This window comes from Letharia columbiana, assembly GCF_014066305.1.
Source record: "Letharia columbiana isolate WasteWater2 chromosome Unknown Sc0000023_s0, whole genome shotgun sequence".
Classification (NCBI taxonomy): domain Eukaryota; kingdom Fungi; phylum Ascomycota; class Lecanoromycetes; order Lecanorales; family Parmeliaceae; genus Letharia; species Letharia columbiana.
In genome coordinates this window covers 510,589-524,508 of record NW_023501064.1, presented here as the reverse complement: position 1 = coordinate 524,508, position 13,920 = coordinate 510,589, and the positions used below count along the sequence as shown (strand labels likewise).

Genomic DNA, 13,920 nt, shown 5'->3' with positions numbered 1-13,920 from the left:
TTGGTATCCATGGAGTACGGCTTCTTTCATATAAGGTACGTTTGAATGCCGAATTCCATTGTCTCCTGCATCTATATAGTATGATCCATATTCTGAAATTCACTACAGTGCCATGCTGCGTCTTCTTACCTGAGAACTCCGTACAGTCGGAGTATACTCAAGTGCCTCGCGAGCGTCTAGCGCCAGGGACGGTAGCAGATTTCCCTGGCTCTCTTGTGGCCAATCATCTTGGTGGTACCCTCAAAGCTACGACTTATCCACAAGACAAAGGAAGGCTAGTCAATTGGGTCGCCTACTTCAGGGAAGGGTGGGACGATCCTGGGATATGGAAAAGCGCTGTAAGCATTTGACCCCAGAAGACGTATTGACCCTGCTAAACTTCGCCACAAGCTCGTAGGAGCGTTCGCCTCATTCCTTCTTTGCTACCTGAGCGGCATGATTGACACGACCATTACGAATTTTGGGACTTCGCAGGCTCCGGCATATGCTGGGGTCGTTAACATCTTCCTTCTGACTTTGTTTATCATGGCATTTGCGCCTGGCTCTGGAGGTCAGTTCGAGCAGTCTGGGTTTCAAAGCATGGAGTACTGATCGAGAAAAAGGCCACATCAATCCCATCATCACATTTTCAACAATGACCGTGGGTTTGACGGGTTTCTCACGAGGTGTTTCCTCCTATCCCACACGAGGCACCGGAAGGAACGCTTACCAAGCGCTTCAGCCATACTCTACATGAGCGGCCAACTTCTGGGTGCCGGGCTGGCTGGTGGCGTCCTTCGTGGTGCCTTTGGCGCAGACCGCTCAATTGAGTCAGTAATGTCCAAGTCCTGGGCGTCTAGGCTCTAACGTTTGCTGCAGATTTAAAGGGGCGGTTGCTTTCGAAATCCTGGAACCGTTGCTCTCGGACAGGCACTTTTGATTGAGACGGTTGAGTTTCCACTGAATAATGACGACGTAATTTAGTCTGAGATCTCGCGTGTGGAGTGCTCTTGCTCTTGGAGTAGCCCTTGATCCTCGCCAGCGAGAGCTTTTCGGACCCCTAGGCGGACCCTTTGCCGTAGGGTGTTCCCTCGGACTAGTGAGCTTTGCGACGGCTGGACTGGTGCCAGGGTACACTGGAGCATCGATGAACCCCGCCAGGTGCTTTGCTTTTGCCATAACGAGACATGATTTCACAGGTAGGAGTTGAAAGAATTTGCGCACCAAGAATGAGCTAACGGCAAGTGTGTGAACAGACCAATGGATATGGTGGGTTGGCCCTTTCTGTGGATCATGGCTTCTGGCCATTACCTATTTCATAGCTCCTCCCTTTCATAGTAGTACAGTACCACCAGGACATTGAGAAATAGGGGCTTGTACTCTCACCGTGGGGTGGGTCAAGCAAGGTGCCAGGCACAGTGGTAGTTGAGGCGGTACAAGTTTATAAAGTGTCGACAGGAACAAAGTCAAAGAGAAGGGGTTTCCCTTTGGTCAACGCTGCTAGTGAAACATTCTCAGTCGTGGATGACAGATCTTTCCGGGTTGATGCCCAAAATTGGTGTGAAAACAATAGTCTCTGCCCTCAAAGTGCCACTTTTCTGGGGCCTTTTCTGGGTATTGTCTAACTTCTACTCAGATAACTTCTGGCTTTGGCTGGCCCAAAGGCAATCACAACTTTTCTTCCATAATGATTAATGCAGTAAACGGCGCACGGCTTTGCAAACAAGGGAGTACTCGGAGACTATTGGATCGAAAAGGGAAGTAAAGATGCATGAAGCCAGCCTCATATTCCCGAAAGAAGCAGAGGCAAGACGAGGGTCCAAGGCTTGGCGCGGGTGAAGATCTCCCACTACCCACCAACCGATCGTGCACACAGCTGCCGAAAAGTGAAAGGGCCAACGCAACCTCACCGCTCGATATATTTCTTCCAAATCCTTCCTTTCAATCCTTTCCATTTTACACACTCATATCACTTTCCTACATATCAATTGGCCTCACAGAAGCTCTAAAACTACCAGTCAACCAGTAAGAGAGAGGACCCTCATCAGACCCCTCCATAGCTAACCAATTTTTCAGTACGGGCAAACAATCGCCTCGTACTCACCTACTACCACCCTCATCATGCCCAAGGTACCAATCAGCCTCACCCTACTCGCCAGTGGAACCTCTGCTAACCAGCATGCCCTTTCAGATCACAGAAATCCTCTTCGACTGTGACAACACCCTCGTCCTCTCGGAAGAGCTGGCCTTCGAAGCCTGTGCCGACCTCGCCAACGAGATTCTTGCCAAATACAACGTCCCAGACCGCTACACCGGTCCCGAGCTTCTCAATGACTTCGTCGGCCAGAACTTCCGTGGCATGGTCGTGAACCTCCAGAAAAAGTTTGACTTCAGCATCCCTGGCCCTGAAATGGAAAAGTACGTGGCTATGGAAGAAGACAGAGTGATCGCCAAGTTGGAGAGGGATGCCAAGCCCTGTGTAGGGTGCTCTGAGGAGCTCGACAAGCTATACAAGGCTAAGAAGTATGGCATGGCTGTGGTCAGCTCAAGTGCTCTGCGCCGTGTCCAAGCGAGCATCGACAAAGTCGACCAGGCCAAGTACTTCCCCAAAGACCACATCTTCAGCGCTGCCACCTCTCTACCAAAGCCAACCACCAAGCCGGATCCAGCCATCTACCTCCACGCCTGCAAGGTCATCGGCAAGGAGCCCGGAGAGTGTGTGGCCGTGGAGGACAGCAAAAGCGGGACCTTGAGTGCCGTCCGTGCGGGTATCCCGGTCATTGGCTACGTCGGCAGCTACGGCGGCAGCGAGAAGCAGAAGGAGATGACCGAGACCCTCAAGGGATTGGGCGTCGGCATTGTGATGCAGAACTGGGACGAGTTCCCACAGTGCTTGGAGGCCATCGAGAAAAGTTGATACGCTTCTTCACAAGATTATGCTTGGGGATGAAGGAAAAGAAAAGTTTCGATTTGGGTAATCATGATGAGCCTTGATTATTGTCAAGCACGATGGCTAGAACTGATGGCTATACATAACCTAGACTTTGATAGACAAACACTTCCTGCTCTAAACCCAATGCGCCCGTGTCCTTGCCTAGACGGGAGATCTAAAAGCCCATCAGCGCAGTCAACTCACAGTCTTATAGCCTTTTTCCACGCTCCCAGAACCCTCCGCCTGTCAGATGAGATTTGCAAGAGCTGACAAGTTGCAGCGCAGGGGAACACTGGCGATGAAACGTACGAAAATCTCATGCAGGTCGGCTCTGACTACGAAAAAATGGGCTGCTTAATACTTCCCTTGCGGCAAAACGACTAGCCTACCATTACCTTCTCCCCGAATGGTCAAACTACGCCGGAAAAGTATATTAACACTCGTCCCGCCTGTGTTCCCTTGCACTCTGACTTGAAGGTCTGCAGATTTCCATGCCAAGTGACTACGCAGACGTCCATCTTATCTCCGAACCAGTATGGCTACCACTCACTGGAAAATCATCACGGCCGCCATGGCCGATGACCCAATCCTCCTGCGAAACAGCGTCATAGCCAAGGTTATTGCAACGGGCCCCGATACCCGAAGACGCGGCTAACAGGGTCGTTGTCCGGGGCAGTTTGGCCACTTTTTCCAGACCCAAGATTTGGCGGCGATACTGCAAATGGAGCCCGGCTGGACGTATTGCTACTACGATGTCATCGACCCCGGTCCGTTGCCGCGCGTCATCGTCTTCAGACCGCCGCGGGGGGAACCGCGATTCGGGACCGTACGGGTCGTCAACGGCGACCAGACGTCGGTCCTGTGGGACGTGTTTTCGGAACCGGATCTGTCGGCCCGGAGTATTTACATGGGATATTTCCCACCTGCCTGCGTTTGCCATCTGAAAGATGTCGACACGAAACTTGTTACGTTCCCCGGTATCCAATAGCCCCTGATCCGTTGTCAACAAATTTATTCTGGCATATGCCCATAATCAACAAACATCAGACCCTACTCGTGGCGTGGAATCGCGGTTGTCCTTTCATGTTTCTGCGAGATGTCGGGATAGGGTCCAACATTTTGCTCGGGCGCTTGAGAACGACCTTCGCATGCGGCATAAGGAGAGTAGTCTCCTCGGGCTCGCACCTCAGAATAAGTCTTGAGACAGAATGAAAATTGCACCCACTGAGGTCCTAATCCTCACCGTCACGTGCTTGCTCGAAGACTTGTCCAAACGACCCCATCGCGGCCATGCTTTTCCGTCGCTGTACCCCCAACGTTTGCCCCAGCTTTTCCGAATTTGACAAAATTAGCCTTCAGTCCCGCGCTCTCTTTCGTCAACCCTTTCGATTTCCCGTTGACATTTTTCGAGATCTGCTAGGGTTAGAAAGTAAACCATTCCAGCGATTGAGACCCCCACAGACTTAACAAGCTTTGAGGCTCTTAACCATTTGATCCAAACTGTCGCGATCTGTAAGCACGGGATCTGTGGCAGTCTGCGTTTTGCCGTGCTTCTTTGGTGGTTGAGCAGCTACGTAAATGATGGAAACACCGCGTGGTATACGTTTGCTCGGATGGTCAGGTGGTACTGTGGTAGGTGCGTTCGATGTGGACAGTCTGGATAAAATGATGGGTGAGATTCGGTTGGGTTGTCAATGTAGAGCAGCATTAGACTATCTTACCTCAAGACTACGACTTGTGATCAGAGTGCCGGATCTCGAAGGGGGTCATAGTGGTCAACACTGGGTGGTTGTGGAGGACTGTGAGTATATCGGGGTGAGCTCTGGGAGCAATGAAGTATCGAAATGATATGACTTATGATTAAGTTATGAGTAAGGTAGAGAGAGGGAGGAACCTTATCTTTCATCTATCTTTAATCTGATAAACTTTGTCTTTAAAGGGAGAATTGCGGTCTTCTGTACTTTGTAGAATATTTGATTGCGCTCGAACGGATGAGCATGAGCATGATCATTGACAACTCAACCTATCTTCTATGCTCTACGGAACCTGCCGAACGAAGTGGCATCCTCAGCCGCGAAATACGTCAAGTCTGGGCGTGAATAAGCTTAGGATGAAATTGCTTCATCAAAGGAGAGGGCTGATCGAAAATTGTCCTCTTCGCTGTGATTTTTGCCAGCACCTATTTTTGAGGAATTATATCGCTCGACTGCTATGTTTTCAACCATGTTTGAATACCAACAGCGCTACTACTAGCGCCCACTATTCCTTCGTAATGTAAATCGCGTCCGCAAGCAGTATGCCAACACCCGTCAATGATCCCTACTTAACCCCCAACGATGATTCCAGATTAAGGAACCTCGAGACTGGACATCAGCCTCACAGGCGCAGCCTGGATCCAGGCCCCTCAATGGCGACCCCTCCCTCACCCCGAGCCCTCAATCCCACGCGCCGCAACCCCTGGGAACCGCAGACCGACCACTCAAACGGACACCCTCGAGACGCCAACCTCCACGCCAACGGCAACCACCCTCCCACTCCACCTCTTCCCCTCCACACCCCCTCATCCTCCCCCTCCGTCGACAACAACAAAAACCCCGCCGCCATATCCCTCCGCGCCTTCGCCCTCGGCTCCACATTCTCCGCCTCCCTCCTCACAACCCTCTACCTCTCCCTCCCCCACCCAGCCACCCCCAACCCCAATTCCACCCTCCTCCCCCCACCGACCCCACTATGGCGCCTCCCCTTCTTCCTCCTCCTCCTCTCCCTCTTCCACTTCCTCGAATACCACACGACCGCCATATCCAACCCGGCCGCCGCGACCGTATCCGCGTTTCTGCTCTCAAGTAACGGCAAAGCATACAACATCGCGCACGGGATGGCCTTCGTCGAATGCTTCCTCCATCATCACTACCTCCCGAAACTCACACGCAGCATCTTCCCACCCGCGGTACACACGGCCTGGCTCGTCCTCGGCGCCGCAATGTTGGCCATAGGCCAAGGCACACGGACGACGGCCATGGTCCACGCGGGCTCCAACTTCAACCACCTCATCCAGAGCAAGAAGAAGGAAGGACACGTCCTGGTCACCGGGGGGGTCTACCGGTACCTTCGGCATCCGAGCTATTTCGGGTTCTTCTGGTGGGGGTTGGGGACGCAGGTGGTGCTCGGGAACGTGGTATGTTTGGTCGGGTATGCGGTGGTGCTGTGCAGGTTTTTCAGGAGGAGGATCGAGAGTAGGTGGTTTTCCCTGCCGGGGCTTGCAGAAAGGGGGGGGGGGGTTTGTCTGCTGACGTGTATGTTTGCGCAGAAGAGGAAACGCTGCTTGTCGGTTTCTTCGGCATCGACTATGTACGATATCGGGACAGGACGAGGGTTGGGATACCTTTCATTCCGTGAATAGCGGTAGGCTGTAAGATTCGAACGGGCAGCTTCGCGGCAACAGCATGGTATACGGCAGTCATGGTTTCAGCATTGTAGCAGGAGCATTTGGTGCATGTGGGAAATGGCATCTAATCTATTACGGCGGAGGGCGTCCACAGCGTTAGGGTCATTGCATGCATCTGGAAGGGACTTCTGCATGGAGGCGCAATCCTTGGATATGGAGAGCATAGTTGAAAGATACCCTTGTATTGATAATAGTCGAACCTTAATTCATGCAGATAATACAAGAAGAGAATACCCTTGCATCCATAGCAAGCAATCACCAATGCACAATCCATGTTGCACCGATTCTCGGCAATGTCTCCTTGAGACCCCGTTTCCCCAATCCCAAAATCAGATCAAAGCACATGTAGTAAGTACTCCGTGAGAAACCTTCACATCAAAACACAACGTTTACACGGGTTCCCTTCGTCACCGTTTGTGGGCGCTTCAGGGGCAACGAATACGGGCTCGCCGTTGCTGTTGGTCCTGGCTCTAATTGGACCCGCATCCGTATGCAGTATTAATGTAGGAATCGGCGCTCCACCTTGGTCTTCGCGGACGGGACCGCTCGCATTGTTTGTAACGCTGTTGCCTTCGCCAGCCTTGTTTCGTCCGGCAGCGTCATGGAAGAGTCTGGCTCCTCCACTTTTGTCTTCGGTTTCCACGTCATTGTTGGCCTGCTCCGATGGTGGCCTGCCTCTTTCAGTCTTTCTCAACGCCGCTGTTGTTCCAACAATCTTTTTCAAGATGGATTTTGGTTGGACGTTTCCCTTCCTGAAAGCGGGACCGCTTGCGGTGCCTACGGACTTCTTGCCTTCCTTGACAGTAAATTGAAAGCGGTGCTCATCGCTAAGTCTGGTTCCTCCATCGTCATTATCTTCACTACTCTCACTTTTCCTTGGTGCAGACGCTGCATTCTCGCCCTGCGTTGTCTTAGCTTTCTATTTGCGCTCGGGTGTGGGAGCGGGATTGCTCACTGTACGCTGCTCATCCGCGGGTGCTTTCGATCCCAGGTCCTCGCCAGCCACTGCATCTATATTCGGCGGTTGTGTTGCCTGGGATCCACTGGCGCCTTCACCAAAATGCGGTGGGTCTTGTGTTGTTCGAGGCTTTGCTGGGTCCAGTGCCTTCGGACCTGATGCCTTCGGACCTGATGCCTTTGGACCTGACACTCGGCCAGTAGACTTTTTAAGGGGCTTGTCTTCCTGAGTCGGAATAGTTGTCAATGTATTGGGTGGCCCAGTTGGCTCTATCGCCCGCTCAGAGTTGAAAGGATCCAGGAATGTTGGGCCGTTTTCCGATCCCTGCACGAAATTCCTACCTTTGGTCGGTGTCACCACTGGCGGTTGGCGTGGTGGCGATTCTTCGGTGCGCATTGTCTGCGGCATGAACACCGATGTACCTCGTGTACCACCACTCAAGTTTGTGACCTCGCTCAGTGGCTTCTTAGGCGGCAGGGGGAGCACTGATCTATTCGGATTTAATCTATGCAGGTCGCAGGCCTGTTGCCGCTTTTTGCCAGTATGATCATAGATGTCCGCGCACCCGCAGTCGTGATCTACGCGCTGGTTTCTAGTCGGCAAGGTGCTCTGAGCTGCGATAGGTGCAGATTCGCCCTGGGCGGAACTGTCTGGCGGGGCGCTTTGAGCTGCGGCGGGTGCTGAGTCGCGGTGAGCTGTGAGGTGTGATGATTCGTCCTGAGCTGCGATGGCTGCTGAGCCGCCTTGACCAGTAATGGGTCCTGAGTCGGCTTGAGTTTGGCTGACTGGCCTGGTGGTCGGAGCCGTGCTGGGTGCTGAGTCGGCTTGAGTTTGGCTGACTGGCCTGGTGGTCGGAGCCGTGCTGGGTGCTGAGTCGTCCTGAGCTGGGAGGTGAGAGAAACTCTCAGCTGTGCATCACTGTCAGCATGTCGAATCATAGCTATTGCATTGTGTGAGCGTACATCTGCTTTTTCGTTTGCCTTCGTACCTGATCTCGCCTTCGCTTATGACTGGTTCTATGTGATCGGTGCCCTTCTCGTAACTCATGACTGGAGATACATGTTCCATTCCTTGGCCTTCGTTCACCATGGGAGGTACGGCCACTCCACCTTGGTCTTCGTTAACCGCAGGAGGTACGTCAACTCCGCCTTCGCCTTCGTTCACCATACCAGCTAGGTTACCTCCGTCTTTGCCTTCGCTCATGGCTGTAGATGGATAGAGTTGCAGTAATGGACGTCAAGTCTCTAAGTCTCAAGAGTTTGATGTATGCTTAGTATGATGCCCAATAGATAAGATTGTAGGTAATGTGTTTATAAAGGACTCAGAATAACACGAGAGATTTTTTATAGGCTAAGCAACCAGCGCATCGCTCCTGCTTTCTAAAGGCTTTAAAGAAATCTGTGGTCAGATATCTGTAATCCAAAACCCTGGCAAGGTAGTTGCGTCTCTCACTTGCAACAAGGAACTACGTTTAGTCCTTCTCGACCCGGGTCTCGGCCGCTGTACGAATTCGTGGAACTCAAGAAACTTCCCCTTTTTCTTGCAGTGAATTTTTTGGATAGCATGACTCCGCGGCAAATGTTTAGGCTTTGCTTCGGTTCTTCAAAGCTTGCTAGCTTCCTCAAGTGCACCGCTCATTAAGGGTCCTTCAGCTTGATTATCCCTACCAAACAGGACCATATCTCTACCACCTCTTGTACCCCACCATGCAACGCACAACGCAGCACGACCTACATCCATCTCTCCGTTGCTGAGGACATTCCAGAATCTCTGTCTGCACGTTCGCAATTGGTCTGCATCTTTGATCATGTTAACAGATTCCGCAACGATTGGCAGCCAGTCCTCCAGCTGATCGATGGGCAAGAAAGGCAACGCATCAATGAGAGTGAGTGCGAGCACTGATTGCTCTGAAAATGAAGGCTGCCCAATAAATGGCAATTTTTCCTCAGGGAAACTAGGAGCAGGAGGGCCTGCATTCCGCTGCATCAGAGCTGGTGAAGCTATTTCCAGCCGAAATCGAACCAACTCAAGGATCGTGGATGGTAGGAGCGGTTGCCTTTCGGATATGAGTGATGGTGGCGATGATATTCGTATCAAGGTCTTGACCGCAATCCGGAATTGCCGTGCGGACAAATTGTGTGGGAACACTCTAAAGAGGACATCAACGTATGGATGTATGTGCTTAGCAAGAAGGTCTGAATTCTGGGAAGCCGATAGAACGGCAAGCATGACGCTGTGAGCTGACTCAAATATTTCGAATAGCCGCTGGTCGCTACCTAAGCCTAAGTAGGGAGTAGCTGCACCAATCAGAAGCTCTTCATTGAGCTCAGGACTAAGCACTGTAGTAAAGTGTTCAGCCGTGTTCAAGAAGTAAAGGTCGAGACAGCGATCCAGAGGGTGCTGTGGTATGCTGCCTGCTGACGGTGGTCGAATTGCCCGAAGAAAGGCTTCGGCTTGCACTGGGAATTGAGACAGGATGTCGATAGCAGTAAGAAACACAAACGTGTATTGCGAAAAGGCGTTTGCTCCAAGTCGCGAAGAGACGAAATATAGATCCCCTAGTATGTGGAGCGTTTGAATCGCCATGAACGGACCTATATTTCGTCAACATTGGATAACAGTCTCATGGACGTTGGAGAGTTACCACCGTCAGCGCGCATATGATTATCACTGAGTACACGACCAAGAAGAGACCTCAAGATAATGACAACTGCAAACATGGTCGACTTTAAGACGCGCCATAGCAAAGGTGTAGTGGCCCTGAGTGACTCCTCGCTCAAATACATTGACTCTTCCGTAATGTCTATTTCTGAGAGCTTATTCTGCCGCCATTGTTCACACAACGAGCGTGTGAAAGCCCTCAATTCATCGATCATGCCTGAAAGCAGGTAGGCATCTGAAACATTCTCTACACAGAATGCGGTAAGCCGTGATAAGGAGCCTAGCGAAGCGATCAATGGACCAGTGGTCATGCGTTGACATTGCATGTAGGTGGAGGACTTTGGCGACCAATCAAACTTCATCCCTTCTCTCTGTACTACATCCGAATCGATCGTGCTGAGGAAGTCGCCGTTTTGGAGTCCCTCTTCGGAGTAGAAGGCCGCATCGGTCAAGGTCGGAAGCAGCAGGTCGTTGTTAATGTTCATCTTCTCGCTGTCACTCAGCAGATCAAAGACATGACTGAGCATCATGCCAACGCTATCCCCCACCAACTCGCCGCTAGACGCCTCTTCTTGTAGAGCCAGATTGACCGCTTTGACCGTAGCACTTTCCAAATTGCTCCGCAGCGATTGCGATATGCTCTGTTTCCCTCGGCCTTCAAAGCCAATCAGCAGCCCAGCCAGGACACACAAATGTCTCCATCGCGGCGACCTAGCGTCAGCCCCTTTCACGACAGCAATCACCCAGTCCTCCCGCCCCAGTCCTCGTTGAGTAGGGAACTGGCGATTGGTCTCTGGCGAGTCCTCCGACTGAACGAAGTGTATCGCGGCGGAGTTAAAGATGCCGAGGATGCGTATGGTAGTTCGGAGACCATCTGGGCGCTGCCATATCGCGGGCGCTGAGAGAAGTTGAGAGGTGATGAGGGTGACGTTTAGTGGGTTGGACAAGAGGGTAAGCAGCGTTGTGGCGGAGCCAAGGAGCCTAGGAATGGTCAGATATGGTAGATTGGAAAAGCATCGGTGATATGTTACCTAGAGACATCCTGCTCATCAGATCCACTTTGGAGAGCACGGAGTAGAGTCGCCAAAGACTTATCCATGTTACAATTGCGCGATGTATTGGAATTGATTCATAATTATCAACTGCCGAGGCATGCGAGGCCAGTTTTTGTTACAATACCAGCCCCTTCGGCTATCGCATACATGTCGCGTATTACCAGGGCTGGTAATTACCAGCCACCTGTTTTATATACATAAATATCCGTACAATAATCAGTCTTTCACAATCATTCTTTCTAACATATCTGGTATCCTACTTTCAACAGTTTTTAGCCGTGTGGGTTCACCTTTGCTACCCGGCGATCACCACCACCGTAATGCCATAAAATTGAATCCACATACGTAGAAATGTCACCACTAGTCACAACACCATTGTACCTGTGTCATGAGGAACTGAACTTATAATAATGTGACAAGAAGTGGAACTCCGCCGAACATAATTGCTCCAACTATAGTAAACAGCGCTATTCAGGAGTCACAATCGCTCAGAGAGACCCTCCATAGCCTTCGGCGCAATCCTGAGGTCCTCCCTCTCCGAATCGCCAGTGTTCACCACCCCCTTCGGTTCCAAGAGCAGCACCCCAACCTCTTGGTCCGCTTTTGGGCACTGCAAGTTCTCCAGTCAGTCATTTTCTTTTCAAATCAGGAATTGAGCCATCACACAGTTGCGAATGTACTCCAGCATGTTTTCTTGCGATTCAGATCAGGGTATGGGGTAGGAAACTAAGGGCCGGGGAAGTTACATACATGCTCTACACCTTTCGGGACCACAAATACGTCCCCGGGCTTCAAGATGACATCTCGGTCCCGCAATTGAATATTCAGCGTGCCGTATAAGATGAGAAACAGTTCGTCGGTGTCCGGATGAGAGTGCCAAACGAATTCGCCTAGCAGCTTGGCGAGCTTGATCTCGTAATCATTAAGGGTACCGATTGTGCGTTGGGACCAGTGGTCCGAGAAGCGAGTGAGGAGATGCTGGAGGTTGAGCGGTTCCATACTTGGACGGACTGGGGGAGAAGCGGGCGGGAAGGATAGGATACGTCACTCGGTTGTTAGGCCAGCAATTGTGGAGCGATGGAACGCAGAAGAGTGTGACTCTCCTTCCTTCTTATATGCAGTCAAAAAGGTCGTGGGCAGATAATACGTTAGCGAGCGTAAACATGATGACACCCCATGAGAAGCTCGGCTTGCCGCGGGATTGCATAGTGTCCTAGAACGGACGCGGACCGCAATGGAGGCATTGTCTAGCGGACCAACGCGCAGGTTATCCGTTCCCTCAATACTCCGGCATTTCCGCAGGAGGATCTCATAGACTCATCTGTGTTCTAGTCCACTGCTTGAAGCAATCAAATATACTTAAGTGCGTTATATCTATCAACATGGCGGTCTATCTTTACAATGATGAAGTATACGTTCAGAGAATACCTTTCTCAGCATCGAAAACGCCAATGCCTGGATGCACCGTGATCATGCCCTGGGTATCTCTATCTAATCTGTCTCTTCATCAGTATTCGCCTCGGATGTCTCCGAGTCAGTAAGCACTTTCTGTTTTGACGGCCTTTGTAAGACCTGAACGCCACCTGCAGAACCAAAGAAATCCGCCGTTCTCAAACCTCGGACTTCGCGAGGGTCGACGGCATCCATTGGCGCCCCAGAGGCACGTTTCTGCCTGATAAATTCTTTCACGGGAACCATAGCAGCGTCGCGACAGGCTTCTTTAATGTCACTACCTGACATTCCTGCCATGACTCGTACCAGGTATTCAAGATCAAAGTGGTCTTTGTCGATCCTCGTGTCCTTCAATATGAGGCCTAATATTCGTAGTCGTTGCGGGGCTGAAGGCAGGGAGACCGCAAACTTCTTAGGCATCCGCCTCAGGATGGCGTCGTCGATGTCTTGCATACGGTTGGTAGCACCAAGGATAAGTATCCTTTGAGGCTCACCAGAGGTATTCGCTGATGTCAAGCCATCCCAATGGGTCATAAACTCTGCCTTCACCATTCCGCTGGCCTCATGTTCTCCAGATCTCCTATTGCCAAGCACTGCATCTATTTCGTCAATGAAGACTATGCTAGGCTCCAGTTTCCGTGCCAAAGAGAAAACTGCGCTGACCAGTTTATTGGAGTCGCCGTACCATTTTTCAGTCAAGGTTGATATGTGTAAGTTGATAAAGGTTGCACCACTCTCATGAGCCAACGCTTTCGCCATCATGGTCTTGCCGCAGCCTGGAGGTCCGTAGAGGAGCACGCCAGAAGGTGCGGACAGTAACGATGAGGTATGTGCGTAAAGCTGGGGCATGGTGAGAGGGTAGATGACAGACTCTTTGAGCTCTTCGATAATATCACCGAGTCCTCCAATGTCTGCCAAAAAGTATTAGTCTAGCCGGTGACCTAGTACGACCCAGCTCTACCTTCAAAGGTGACCGGTATATCCTCTGGCGCGACGACATCCATGGCAATCATCTGTTCGTATTGCGTGAGTACCAGATCCTCCTTTCTTGACCTTCTGCCCTTCTCGTTGCTTTCTCCATCTTTCTCTTGGGGGTCGAGCCGGCGCAAGATGGCTGCAGCTGCTAACTTGCGACTTGTTTGCTCCTTGCCTTCAGTATCAAGCCGTGAGAGGAAGTGATTCACAAGGTAGTATATCGAGAAGCTCTGGAAGCGCCCACTGGTGCGTTAGTAAAGATCCTCTAGTCTTCCGAGATGATGAATCCCCTTGGGGCCGTGGCAATTAGAGACGTACAGCGGCTGATATGAGGACCAAGTCTTGTACCACGCCCAGAGTCCGCTCTGGCATAACGTCGATGACAGTATGGCTCGCAGGAAAGAAGGCCTTCGCTGGATACACGATGTAAAAAAGAGAGGTTCCGAGAACAATGACCGGGCTT

The 13,920-nt window shown here is 51.5% G+C and overlaps 7 protein-coding genes across 7 annotated transcripts; 3 read left to right on the top strand and 4 right to left on the bottom strand.

Moving 5' to 3' along the window:
• Positions 1 to 80: 80 nt before the first annotated feature.
• HO173_007288 (uncharacterized protein) lies at positions 81 to 2,896 on the top strand (the record flags this gene model as incomplete). Its single annotated transcript, XM_037309192.1, has 4 exons — positions 81 to 338; positions 391 to 550; positions 722 to 809; positions 2,056 to 2,896. 4 exons carry the CDS (start codon positions 81 to 83, stop codon positions 2,894 to 2,896), a joined length of 1,347 nt encoding a protein of 448 aa, XP_037164053.1.
• Positions 2,897 to 3,446: 550 nt separating this feature from the next.
• HO173_007287 (uncharacterized protein) lies at positions 3,447 to 3,899 on the top strand (the record flags this gene model as incomplete). The annotated part of the gene is made up of 2 exons (XM_037309191.1): positions 3,447 to 3,527; positions 3,588 to 3,899. 2 exons carry the CDS (start codon positions 3,447 to 3,449, stop codon positions 3,897 to 3,899), a joined length of 393 nt encoding a protein of 130 aa, XP_037164052.1.
• Positions 3,900 to 5,207: 1,308 nt separating this feature from the next.
• Positions 5,208 to 6,307, top strand: HO173_007286 (uncharacterized protein; the record flags this gene model as incomplete). Its single annotated transcript, XM_037309190.1, has 2 exons — positions 5,208 to 6,144; positions 6,219 to 6,307. 2 exons carry the CDS (start codon positions 5,208 to 5,210, stop codon positions 6,305 to 6,307), a joined length of 1,026 nt encoding a protein of 341 aa, XP_037164051.1.
• Positions 6,308 to 6,726: 419 nt separating this feature from the next.
• HO173_007285 (uncharacterized protein) lies at positions 6,727 to 8,517 on the bottom strand (the record flags this gene model as incomplete). Its single annotated transcript, XM_037309189.1, has 3 exons — positions 6,727 to 7,257; positions 7,312 to 8,222; positions 8,277 to 8,517. 3 exons carry the CDS (start codon positions 8,515 to 8,517, stop codon positions 6,727 to 6,729), a joined length of 1,683 nt encoding a protein of 560 aa, XP_037164050.1.
• A 399-nt stretch (positions 8,518 to 8,916) lies between these two features.
• On the bottom strand, positions 8,917 to 11,074 carry HO173_007284 (uncharacterized protein; the record flags this gene model as incomplete). Its single annotated transcript, XM_037309188.1, has 3 exons — positions 8,917 to 9,908; positions 9,959 to 10,956; positions 11,007 to 11,074. 3 exons carry the CDS (start codon positions 11,072 to 11,074, stop codon positions 8,917 to 8,919), a joined length of 2,058 nt encoding a protein of 685 aa, XP_037164049.1.
• Positions 11,075 to 11,508: 434 nt separating this feature from the next.
• HO173_007283 (uncharacterized protein) lies at positions 11,509 to 12,029 on the bottom strand (the record flags this gene model as incomplete). The annotated part of the gene is made up of 2 exons (XM_037309187.1): positions 11,509 to 11,640; positions 11,781 to 12,029. 2 exons carry the CDS (start codon positions 12,027 to 12,029, stop codon positions 11,509 to 11,511), a joined length of 381 nt encoding a protein of 126 aa, XP_037164048.1.
• A 492-nt stretch (positions 12,030 to 12,521) lies between these two features.
• On the bottom strand, positions 12,522 to 13,829 carry HO173_007282 (uncharacterized protein; the record flags this gene model as incomplete). Its single annotated transcript, XM_037309186.1, has 3 exons — positions 12,522 to 13,393; positions 13,444 to 13,687; positions 13,776 to 13,829. The coding sequence occupies 3 exons, from the start codon at positions 13,827 to 13,829 to the stop codon at positions 12,522 to 12,524; spliced, it is 1,170 nt and encodes a 389-aa protein (XP_037164047.1).
• Between the last annotated feature and the right edge of the window lie 91 nt (positions 13,830 to 13,920).